The following is a 13,326-nucleotide window of genomic DNA, read 5'->3' as shown; positions in this document are numbered from 1 at the left end:
TTTAAAAAACAAAAAACAAAAACCTAAGACATATTCAGACTATCCTCCTTCAAGAGATGCATGTAATAGAATACAAAAATTGAAAACCTAAGACAGTTATCAAAAATCAAATTGAAGTACTAATAAATCAAGATGTACATTCTCAAAGGTGGCTACCAAATGGTTTGGCTGGTGCTTTCCCCACTCTCGACTGTGCCATTTTAGGGAGAGTTTTTAAATCTAGGTAGTGATATACATCTTGTATTTAACATAAACAGAATAATACAAAATATCAGAGCATATTGAATGTAGTAAAACAATGTTGTTTCACATAAGTGTGTACTAGAAGATGGTGTCAAAAATCTTAGCTGTGTCTTTATGGTCAGAATTTGAAAGCCATGAGCTAGATAACTTTTATAATACATACATTCACATATCAAGTGGACGAAAAGGTATGAGTAAAGTTTTGGTATAGCTGCTATTTCATAATTTGAATACAGTGATTTGTTAAATTACCAGAACCCACCTGGAAATGACATGAAATGTACTGAGTCTTCACGCAACTCAAACCTTTAAATAAACCAGCCTTACAAGTGTGAAACCGATCAGGCGTCAATAGCACGAAATGAGTCAGGTGTGAAATAGCTGCCAACAAACTGGCATAATAAAAGGCTCTTCTTCTTTCTTTTTTTCAGCTTTTAAAAATTTTACAATATTTTCTACAATAAATTTTTCATTTATAATTAAGTGATAAGAGTGAATATAAAGAAAATATCGATAGTGATAGGACAGAAATCGACTAAAGGGATACTACATTCCTTGCTTTTCTGCCAGTAACAAGTATTCTTTCCCCTTCTATTGATGGAAGCAGGTACTCAAAACTTCTATTAGTATGGGTTTTGAACTCTAAAAGACCTAATACTGAGTCTTTTATCTGTTGTGTGATGTGAACTGGGATGTCACTTAAAATTTCTAAACCTGTTCTCTAATGTATGAAGTGAGGATAGTAGTGCCTATCCCACAGGTTTATTGATATGAAGGAATGATAGCAATAGTTAAAGCCAGCATTTACAGAGCAGTTACGATGTGGTGGGTAATGTTCAAGGCAAACTCTGGGGACTGGCTCATGTAGTGAAGACATAGGAATGCCTGACAGCCAGCGAATAATGAATGGCAGCCTAACAAGGATGGCTTCTGAGCCAAAGAAAGACCTTGCTGAGCCCTGGCTGGTGTGGCTTAGTGGATTGAGTGCCATCTTGTGAACTGAAAGGTCATAGGTTCGACTCCCAGTAAGGGCACATGCCTGGGTTGCAGGCCAGGTCCCCAGTAGGGGGGTGCATGAGAGACAACCACAAATTGATGTTTCTCTCCCTCTCTTTCTCCCTCCCTTCCTCCTCTCTAAAAATAAATAAATAAATAAATTTATTTATATATATGTATATAAACACCTTGCTTAAAGCCCAAATTGGACTGAATGAAGCAGGCTACCTGGAACTGGTAGTAAGTAGTGGCTTCATACCAATACAGGTGTTCGCTCAGATGAACCCAAGGCATGGATGAAAGTAAAGGGGATTTAAGCTTTAATTGGGCAGTACAGCGGATTTACAAAAATTGTAAATCAAATGCCTACAAGGGCCGGGGGACTGCGGAGCACTGAGGCCCTGCCCCCACCCCGTGCCTTTGCCCTGCTTCAGCCTGGCGTGGTCTTCCTCCAGGTCTTTGTGCGCGGCCTCCTGGTCCGCCAGGGCTTGCTCACACAGCCCCCTACCCTGGTCTACATCCCCCATGGCATTTGCCTGGAAGCACTAAAAGGACCCTGTTTATTTGCTTACGTGTTTTGCCTGTTTTGTTTATCTCTTTGGCATATAATAGGCTTTCAGTAAACAAGGCACTGAAAGAAATCAAGACCAAACCAAACAACTCATTTGAATGTAATTTCATCAAACACTCTTTGTGACTTAGTCCCGTTACTCTGAGGTGAGGCTTGGGGGGCTGTGTCTGCAGGAGTTCCGGGCACAGTGCCAGGGAAATGCAGCAAGCTAAAGCTGTCCCTGGACCCTGCGGGCAGCAATGGAGGCTCCCGTTACACGAGATTTTTCAGGATCCGGGGTGTGAAATGGAGAGTTCAGGAGAAAGAGGAGAGGGACAGACAGAAATGCTTCTTTATTTTTATTAGGGTAGGGACATCAACAGGCATCCACACAGCTTTCGAGCTTACCTTACTTGGAACACCATTTTATTCACGCAAAAATATCCTAAATTGGGGAACAGATAAAGAGAAAATTAAATGTGTCAGTCAAAGAGTTCATGAGATCTTTTCCCAAACATGTATATTATTTCTGCTATTATTTTAATATGAACAAAATCTCTATAAAGACAGGGTCTGAAAAATTAAATTTAGAAGAATGTTTAAAAAAGAAGGAAAACAAATAAAACCCAGCCTAGGCTCTTCTCTGGTAACTGTAGCTAACTCTTTTCAAATATGTAGGACCCAGACAAGTCCCTTTGTGCAAACTACCTTGTGTGGATTTTTGATTTAGTGTATTCATACACATGCCCCAACTTACTTTAAGGCAATTATAATAATTATATTTAATTTTTAAAAAATAGAATGTGTGATTCTTCATGGAGGCTGGTTACACACGCACACACACACACACACACGCATGAGCTGGTGGATGGCTACTGAGATCTGCTTCCCTTCCAGTGTCTCCTTTGCCTCTTCAGCTGAGTGAATGTTGTAAAACTATGAACAACATTGTCCTTCACAAGCACAAACACTAGGTCTTGAGGGGAAGAGAAGAAGAGTCAACAAATCTTACATAATAGGTTTTGTTGCTTTCCAAATCCCAACTCTATCCAACAAACGCTTGTTTCTTAGTATTTAATTTCTCCTATAGAGAATTTAAATTTCAGTCTTCTTTTTACAGGTCAATATTTTTAAGAAAAAGAGAAAAAGGTTATGAGACATGGTAATTATGTGAAATCAGAATTACTTGGTGTGTGGAGCTACTTAAAGTCAGGCCGTTCGGCTCTGGGACCCTCGCTCTGTTCCCTTCCGCCCGACCCTGAAATGACTTACTTCTGGTAACTACGGCAGCCAAAACACTGAGCAGCATCAGGGCGGCTGTGGAGAGCCCGATGGAGAGAGCCTTACGGCTCATCCATGGGTTTTCTTCCAAGTTCACGCGCTGAGGAAAGATCAGCAGATTCAAAAACATCTTGTCAGAATTATGGGCAGACAACATTTCCTAAAATAATGTACTCAGACACATTTATCTTTAGTGGCCCTTATCTACTCCTAGATCATGAGGGATAAGACGAAATGATCTGACGTCGTAACCATGGAGAAATTATAAAAGAATTTGAAATTGAGAGCGTTTGGAGATGTGGAAATATTTTACATCATTCTTGGAGTGGGACTTATGTGGGTGTATACATGTGTGGCAGATCAAACTGTATGCTTTAAAGGGTGTTCTTTATATATGTAAATTACCCATATTTAAAAAAATCATTAAGCTATTTCCATGAACATATCCTATTATGATATTAAACAAAAAAACAATTTTTTCCTATATAAGTGGACTTTGTGAGGCCATGATGCTAATAAGACTAGGTGATGGTATATGATATCATCACAATATAATTAATGAACTTGGTCATTGATACAGTCTTTATTTTTTTTTCACTATAATTCAAGGTTCTATCTATCTATGTCTATATAATGGACCTGAAAGCAACTGCTCACAGACATGGCCCTGAGAAAGTTAACTTAAAATGCCGTGCAATGGGCTACAAGTGCAGAATTTTGTTTACGTCTCCTGGTGCATTTCATAAAGATCACCCTCCTCGAATAAGCCCGAACTATGCCAGGCATCGTGCCAGACCCCCTGACATAGCTTAGCTCCAGTCCTAAGAAGGCCCCACAGGGCATAGGTAACAGAAAGGAAGTGGAAAATCAGAGAGACGGATGGAACCTTTTGCAGCTGAAAGTTTAATCTCTGGAGTCAGAATTCTGGCTCTTTTAGTCCCTGTGGGGCCCTCAACGAGTTATCCCGCTTCTCTGAGCCTCTGTTTCTGTGTCTGTCAACTGAAGATTAAATAGAGTTCCTGGAAAAGGTAGGTTTAGATACTTCCTGAAAAAAACTAACAGGAATGTGAGTAGGGTAATTTAGCACTTGAGCTGTCTGTGTTTGAAGGGGAAATAGACACTATCCGGGAGAGAAAGCTGCGTTGGAACTACCTGACCTATGGAGGCTAAAGTGGTAGATGGTGCAGGGGGCTGCCAAAGGAGACTTTACATTCCATTTTTTAAAGATTATATTACATGAAAAGTGCATGTTCCTTTTAAAATGTGCAGCCAAGCACAACGGGAGGAAAACTAAAATCAACCATAATCCTAACATCCCAAAACAACCACTATTACCGTTTTTTATTACATACTATTTTAGAATTATTCTTTCTATTGTTTTTTCTTAACATAAATAATTACTACATTCAATATATAATGAATATATATATTATTTTAAAAGTTAGTTTTTCCACTTAACAATCAATGGTGACTGTCTTCCCAAGTCAGCAAATGCACTGCAGCGATGACATGCTGAATGGCAATATGGGAGTGTGCTTAATTAAGTAATCGATCCCTTCCTATGGAGCACTGAGGATGCTTACAATGCTATCATGATTACAGAGAGCATCAATGAACATCTTTTCTCATACACCTTCATGTATTTGCTCAATACTCTCCTTCACATAGTGTCCAGCATGTTGACCTACTGTGTCAAAATATATGCTGTGTGTTTTCAAGATACCAGAAAGACATCTTGACATCCTCAGAACCAAGGCACAAAATGCCCACAATTTTACTATTGTCTATCATGAACTTGCTTCTAAGATGCTTCTCCTTGTTGTTAAACATACCTGTTCTACAGGTAACTGAGGTCAAGAACAATCTCATCATTCAGAATGTGAGTGTTTGTGCTCTTTTAATTCAGCATAAATCCAGCCATATAGCAATATAATAATAATATCCATGGTGGCAGTTCTGGTATTTAGGAGGTATATACAAATTCAGCCCACATCCACCATGCCAGTCATGCCATGTAAATTGTTAAAACTGTTCATATCACTCCTCTGTAATGTTCTCTTTGTAACTAAGGTTAACAATATAATCTGATCCTACACTAAACCTCCCCACTTTGACACAGCTTGAATTGCTCTTAGTACTGTGGGTTGTCATTTATCACCACTTGTGACAGTTAATGCCTTAATTAGTCATCCTGTGGGGAGGTTCAGGTACATAAACACTCTGCAGTGGCCTTAAAATTTCTACACAGAAAAACAATAGGGTTGGAAAGCACACCAGGGAGCCCAGGTCGAAGCAGCACACTTCCATGTACCTAATACGTGGGTTGGGGGTGGCCTCTGAGCCACCGCAGAGACTTGAAGCCTGTTGTCCCCCAGATGGTAACTGAAGTCTTCCTGGGCGTGTCATGTTAACTCACTCTCCTGAAATTAGTTCATTATTTTTTGCCCAAGTTTTGGCCAGGAGGGAGCCTGTCATCTGTGGGGGTTGTGTGTGTGTCGGTTTGAGTAAAATGTCACTTCTCAGTCACCTCTCACAAGCTGCTCTACCTGTATCTACGTGAACTTTACAAATTAATTAAAGCATCCTTATTTAAGAAACGAATTATTTTCTTCTTTGTCTCTTCCCTAGAAAGAGTCAGCCTGGGGGCGAGCCTTACAGAAGTAATCCCTGAATATAACTTGCCTCCAGGGAGACATACGAGGAAAGGTAAATAAAATAGGGGGGATTTGCTTACATTTCCACTGTCTTGCCAGCCACCCTCTGATGGTTGCATCACAGTGCTGTTCCCATCTGCTCAACAAAAAGAAAATTATTCAGAGTGAGAAAAATATTGAATTTTCATTACAAACACCAAATATATTCACATTGCTCCCTGGTAATGAATAAAAAGATGAATAATAGTATGCCGAAATGCAGAAGGTATTGCAAGAATTATACCAAATTACTAGCATTTACGAATTTATCCTGGAAGGTTGTGTTTCTTAACAATTTTGTCATGGACCCTATGAAAACCCGTTTCTACCTTTTATGGAAAAAAAATGCATTGCATGCAAAGTTTTACATACAATTTTAGGATAACAGAGGCCCTCTTGGAACCAGGTTAAGAATGCCACTTATACATAGGTAATCAATATTTTTATGCCAGCTAAGAACCTGTCAATGAGAGCCCAGGGGCCCTATGCACATCTAAAGATCAAACTACTCTATTCACGGTGGACATTGCATGGATTTTTACATTCAAATGGTAAGGAAAAAGTACTAAGATATCTAAAACAAGTGGCACCTAACTCCTGCATTATATGCCAATGTGCTTAGGGAGTGATCCAGAAGTACTGTAGAAAACACCTGTTATATCACCCACAAGACCAACATATCTTATACTACCTAAAATCCTAATATTAAAAGGCATTATTCCATATTTTTGTAAAACAATTATATTTATGTTTGCATGCATAATTTTTAAATGATTAAAATATCTTAATTTTAAGTTAATTCTACATTTTAAATAACGAGTACTTTTATATGGTCCAAACTGAAAATGATATAAAAAGTTTCACTCTCTTCTTTCCTCCAATCTCTATCAATCCCCACATAAACTGACTTATAAGTGACTGAGTTTTATTAGTTTCTTTTTTAGTTTACTTTTTAAATAATTTTTATTTTTTAATCCAGCTGACATATAATACATTACTTTCATGTATACAACATAGTGAACAGACATCCATAACTTACAAAGTGAACACCTTAAAAAATATAGTACCCACCTGCCACCATATATAATTATTACAGTATTATTGACTATATTCCCTATGCTGTATTTTACATTCCCATGACTATAACTACCACTTTGTACTTTTTAATCCCATCCCCTTTAGCTCCCATCCCCCCAACTCCCCACCCACCTGACAACCATCAAAATGTTCTCTGTATCTATGATTTCATTTCTCTTTTGCTGATTTGTTTATTTCCTTTTTTAGATTCCACATATAACTGAAATCGTATGATATTTGTCTTTCTGTGTCTGACTTATTTTATTTAGCACAATACCCTCTATGTCTACGCATATTGTTGTAGCTGGCAAGATTCATTCTTTTTTATGACTAAGTTGTATTCCACTATATATGTATACCACTTCTTCTTTATCTATTCATATACTGATGGACATTTAGGTTGCTTCCATATCTTGGCTATTGTAAATAATGCTGCAATGACCATGTAGGTACATATATCTTTGAGAATTAAAGTTTTGGGTTCCTTTGGATAAAGACCTGGGAGGTGGAATTGCTATGTCCTTCTTATCTCTTGTTATAGACTTTGTTTTAAAGTTTATTTTGTCTGGTATAAGTATTGCTACCACAGCTTTTTTTCTTTGCTTCTATTTTCATGAAATATCTTTTTCCATTCTTTTAAAGTTTTGAATGTTCAAATTATATTAGTGCTTTCAAATACCTGGTTTGTAATATTGCTGGCCTTCCTAGGAAATTATAGGTCAAATATAGAATTCTCTTTTAACTGAGTATCTATGATGTACCAAGCACTTCACATCTTTACAACAATTTCCTTGATCTAATTTTGTAGATGAGGAAGCAGACCTGGAATGGTTAAAGAAGTTTCTAACTCTAGTAATGACAAAAGTATCCAATCATAACCACCACACATACTTCAGGCTTTTGAAATTCCCTAAATTCCCTAACTACTGACAAGGCTATAGAAACCCAGGGGTAAAATACATATCGTGTTCATGGATAAGAAGAATTAATATCATTAAAATGTCTACACTACTCAAGGCAACCTATAGATTCAATGCAATCCCTATCTTGATATGATAGGGATTCCAATGATGTATTTCACAGAACTAGAACAAATATTTCAAAAATGCATATTGAACCACAAGGCCCCAAATAGCAATAGTGACCCTGAGAAGGAAGGACAAAGTTGGAGGAATCATACTACCTAATATCAAACTATACCATAAGTCCATAGTAATTAAAACAGCATGGTATTGGCGTAAAAACAAACACAGATCAATGGAACAGAATAGATAGCCCAGAAATAAACTGCCAACTTATAGTCGATTAATATTTGACAGAGGAATGAACACATACAATGGGCTAAAGATAGTTTATTCAATAAATGATGCTGGGAAAATTGGACAGGTATATGCAGAAAAATGAAACTAGGCTACCTTCTTATACCACATACAAGAATAAATTCAAAATGAGTCAGACTTAAATGTTAGACCTGAAACCATAAAAATCATAGAAGAGATCATAGGCAGCAAAATCTCAGACATTGATTGTAGCAATATTTTATTGGATCTATCTCCCCAGGCAAGAGAAAAAAAAGAAAAAATAAACAAAAGGGACTACTTCAAACTAAAACTTTGCATGACAAAGGAAATCATCAGCAAAATAAAAAGACAACCCACTGAATGGGAGAACATATTCATATTGGTTTGGATATTAACTCCTTTATATCCAAAATTTGTAAAGAACTTTCAAAACTCAACAGCAAAAAAACAAACAACCCAATTAAAATATGAGCAAAGAACCTGAATAGACATTTATCCAAAAATGGCATACAGATGGCCAACAGATATATGAAAAGATGCTCAGCATCACTAATCATCAGAGAAATGCAAATTAAAACCACAATAAGGTTATCACCTCACAGCTGTCAGAATGTCTATCATCAATAAATACAAATAAGCACTGGTGAGGATGTGGAGAAAGGAGAACACTTTTACACTGTTGTCTGAACGCAGACTGGTGCAGCCACTGTGGAAAGCAGTATGGAAACACCTTAAAAAATAAAAAATGAAACTGCCTTTGACCCAACTCTCCCACTTCTGGGAATACATCAAATCCAAAACACTAATTTGAGAGAACATAGGCACCCCTATGTTCATTGCAGCATTATTTACAATCAGTAAGATATGGAAGCAACCCATGTGTCCATTAAGTAGATGAGTAGATAAAACAACCATGGGACATTTATACAATGGAATACTATTTGGCTGCAAAAACAGAAGAAAATTTTACTCTTTGTGGCAGGAGGGATGGGCCCGGAGAACATTATGCTCAGTGAGCCGGCCAGATGGCGACAGACTCAGAGATGGAGAGCAGGAAGACTCCTTGGAGTGGGGTGGGGTGGTAGGAAGTGGAGCAGCTGAGCGAAAGGAAGAAGGACTCACGGACATGCACGACAGTGTGGTGATTGCTGGGGGAAGGGAAGCCTAAGGAGACTAAATGGTCACGGAAAAAATACACGACAGATTAGATCAAAAATATATAAATAATTGCAAACAAAAAAAGAAACCACAGTTGTGAAATTGGAATAGTCTTATCCTCCAATATCTTTACATAATTTCTGTGCTTATATTTTACTCATTCTGAGACTACTTCAGACTAGGGCAATAACGAGGATTAGGCAATATCTACAGTTAGGCTGTGTTCATGACTTGTGATTGACTTTAAGGAAGTTGTTTGGTTATAGGACTGGAAGATGCAGTAAAAATACCTGGACTTGAGTCAGAGGAGATTGAGTTTAAATAAGAAAATATGCCTTACAAGCGTGACCTTGACCAAGGTCCATTGCATCCATATATTTGTGTGTGTGTATATTAACATCCATATATACACATACATACATATATACATATACATTATATATATATATTATTTTTCCTAGCTAAAGTAACCTTGGACTACAACTATAACTTATTTATATCACCCATCTCATAAAGTTGTTAAATTAGATGATGCATGTAAAGTACTTAACATCGTATCAGATAAATACCAGCTGCTACTAAATATTATGTCATTCTACGAAAGGAGCAGAGGGCGGGGACACTGTGCCACGACTGCCCAAACCTCCCGCCCCTCAGTCAGCACAAGCACCTGGGAGGAACGCACCCACTCGCCCTCGGCCACGCAGCCCGTGCCTGCGCGGAGCTGGGCGCCGACTCCCAAACTCAGCCACGGGGCCTGCCCCGGCTGGCAGCGGCACTAAGAAGGCCTGCGCTGAAAAATTAAATGAGGTAAAGTAGGAAAGTTTCCTGGCCCGTACAACTGCCCAAGGTGGGCGGCGGGCCATACTACAACCGAAATCCCTCCAGACCTAACAGTCTTTGCTTCTGTGAAGCTACCGCCCGTGGGAGGCTCACTCGGGCACAGGCAGGGTTTGGCTCAGAGCCCCAGACACCCGCCAGGATGGGGACACAGCTGCTCCAACGTCTGTTCCACCCTGGAAAGCTCTGCCTTCACCGGGTTACGGTGACATGGTATTTACAAAATGAGTTCCACTCCTACCTTCTTCCTGCTCACAGCCCTAAAAGTGCGGGTGCGGCTGCTCCTCCTGCTGTTACCCTGTGTTCTTATCTCTTTTCACTTTGCTTCTGTGTCTGGAAACAGTTTGCATGTAAGGATTCCACATTCAAAACCAAATGTCACATGCTCTCATCCCAACAGAATGGGTCTCTCTGTGACTCTCACTGCAATGAACCATCTTCCAGGAATGATTGGCAAGAGGGAGGCCGTAGCGGGGCCCCACAGATTGGCAGCTCCTGGGCACAGCGAGGCCTGCACGGGAGGAGTCTGCAAGGTTTGCCCTTGTTTGGGTACAGCACAAACCCAGGGGGGTTCCGCATGGGGCGCTCGGCACACTCAGCGCCCTGGGTCACAGGGTTAGCTGGGAAAGAGGACAGGCTGCAGGACCACCTTTCTCCACCGTGGGAAAGACAGGCCATTCTTCCATTTCAGAAGGGAGGAATTACATGGGACCGGCCTAGAAATAGAAGGCAATAGCAGGCTCTCCGTGGGGCGTGCCTCTCCCTTTGGCGCCAGTGTCGGTGGCCGCAAACCATCTCTCAGTGTCCCCTGCAGGCCTCTCCAGGCAGCAGAACAGCCTCCTAGATGCGCTGAGGCTCAGAGCTTAGGCGAAACATCCACACAGGTGACCAGTTTGGTCCCGATTTAACAATATTATAGCTCTGGCCCAAGGTAGTAAACCCAGTAATAAGTACATATGGAGTAAAGACTGGTTCATGCGATCTAGAAAGATAGAGATATGCATGTGGATGTTCCCAAATCATACAAGCTACCTATGCTAGTCAGGTTTAAGTACCCGGACATCTAAGCGATAGTCATAGTGGCTATTGTCACTATGCCCCACGTTCTTCCCCTCATTTAACCTTCACGAGGATTCTACGTGGTCAGAGATGTTCCATTCATTGTACAAATGGTGAAAACAGATTCAGAGAGAGAAACATTTGTTCAAGTCCCACAGCAGATGGAAGGACCAGTGGCGGCGTTCGTGCCAGATCATGTGCTCTTAACAGCACGTCAATGATTATGAGAATGTGAATGCTCTAGGGCTTCAGGACAGAAAATGAGGTTACCTGTTGGGCCACAGTGTGATGATGAGCTGGTCGTGTTCGTTCCCTGTGGTGTGTTAGGCTGGGTTTCTGCTGTCTGCACTGGAGAAGATGAAGCAGTTTCTGAAACAGAAAGGATGAGAGCGCTGTGCTCTGTTTGTGGACAAGCGTTCCCACCCACATCCAGCAAAACTAAAGTCAGGAACGACCTTCAACTCTCTCTTAGAAATTCATTCAAACACAACATTGAGGCACTGTACTGCTATCTAGGTATTTTATTATTAGGAAGAAATCTGATATGGATAATGATCTCGATCGTTACCTATAGATGGGAACTTTTCACTTTTCATACTCTTAGGATCCCCCTGAGTGTGTAATGCCTGCAACAGTGCGTCTTCTGCAGGAAACCAAATAGAGCCTTTATTCATACAAATGACGCCCCATTTTCATGGAACGGGGCCTGGCCGTTTGCACTGATCTGTCTTCCCGTCTTCACCAGAACCCCAATGTGGATTTTCTGGCCTTATTCAAGTTCCCAGTTATCCGATCACACACCCTTCCAGGGAGATGCACCTATGGGCCAGCACGGGATACGTGCCCTCAGTACTAATTCCTGGAAGTCTCTTCAAGCTGACTATGCTGCCCAGAGCCTCCACTTGGTAATCACTCACTGCCCTCAAAGCACGATGCCTGGTAACCTTGACCCCAGCTCCTTCTGCAGTGGCATTCCGGTCACCGCTTTTGTATGACTGATTTCCTGCGTTCTCTGACTCATCTTCCATTTCCCCCAAAATGCTGCCCCAGAATTGTCCAACGCACAGCTATGCATCGCTTGCCTCTTTATCGGGTCTTTATATTCCCGCCCCCGAGAGCACCGCACAGACTTTCAGAGCAAACGAGTGTGGCTGGCTGGGCAAGGATTCTCACACCTGGGCTGCCCTCGCTGCCTCTCACCGCGCTTTCTGTTTCCCCTTTGCCACCATCGCCTTCACATTTCAACGTCGCCCTTCCTTATGTTCTGAACCGATTTCATGGTTTCCTCCTTACCGAACCTGATAAGAGGATGTGGCCCTCTTTGGGAACAATGACCAGGACAATACAAGAAAGTCAGATGATCAGAGTCTATCCAACTTAGATCTGCACACAAGGCTCTTGACCTTAACTTCTTTCCTGGTTTTGGTTCTTTGTGGGCATCTTTCTTTTCTCACCTGCTCCTGTAACCTCAAGCCCCAACCATCCCACGGCTATTTTAGGAAGCCAGCAGGTGTAGAGACACTGAGGACAGGCAGGGGGTGGGTGTAAAGGTAAATATCTCTGCAGTGAATTACGTCCATTGTTCACCTCCTTCCTGTTCTGGAAGCTCAATTCTAAACTCAAACTCCTTAGGAAACTATCAGGATAAAGATGAGGCTCAATTCAATTAATAATACAATTAATATTCCCTAGGATGTCACACAGACATTTTCCTTCTGAATCTGCATTGAATGAAGTCAAAAACTCATGTGTGTTCGCTAAACCAAGTCTGCTAATCCTCACATTTTTGCAGGCACACAGTACACCAAACTAAGTGTAAGGAAGCTAAACCAATATTGAGAAAGTGAACAAATTCTCTAGTATATTCAGCTGTCTGAAACAAAGCTCCCCCCACCCCAAGAAATTCCTATGGCTCTGAATCCCAGTTTTAACCTGAAGCCCTCATCCAAACTCCGCTCGTAGCCCAGTGCTTCAGGTCCTTCCTCGTGAACACACACGTGGTTCAAAGGGAGTCAGGGAGAATCAACATGTCCCATCAGGAATTCCGGCTGAGAGGCTGTGACATCGCTGTTACTCCTCAGAATCCAGACCACCTCAAGGAGCCAAAGAGTTGTGACAGCTTTGGGGC

General features: G+C 40.8%; 1 protein-coding gene across 1 annotated transcript in view; it reads right to left on the bottom strand.

Moving 5' to 3' along the window:
- Positions 1 to 13,326, bottom strand: part of LOC129066760 (hepatitis A virus cellular receptor 1 homolog) — a 36,633-nt gene that overhangs the window by 277 nt on the left and 23,030 nt on the right. Inside the window, 4 exon segments of the mRNA XM_054568594.1 lie at positions 2,198 to 2,234; positions 3,062 to 3,170; positions 5,805 to 5,860; positions 11,469 to 11,567. Coding sequence (XP_054424569.1) covers positions 2,198 to 2,234; positions 3,062 to 3,170; positions 5,805 to 5,860; positions 11,469 to 11,567 — 301 coding nt within the window.

This window comes from Pteronotus mesoamericanus, unplaced genomic scaffold (assembly GCF_021234165.1).
Source record: "Pteronotus mesoamericanus isolate MK-2021 breed Mesoamerican mustached bat unplaced genomic scaffold, CSHL_Meso_final contig_2, whole genome shotgun sequence".
Lineage (NCBI taxonomy): Eukaryota > Metazoa > Chordata > Mammalia > Chiroptera > Mormoopidae > Pteronotus > Pteronotus mesoamericanus.
The sequence above is the reverse complement of the archived record's forward strand: the minus strand, read 5'-3'. Positions and strand labels throughout refer to the sequence as shown.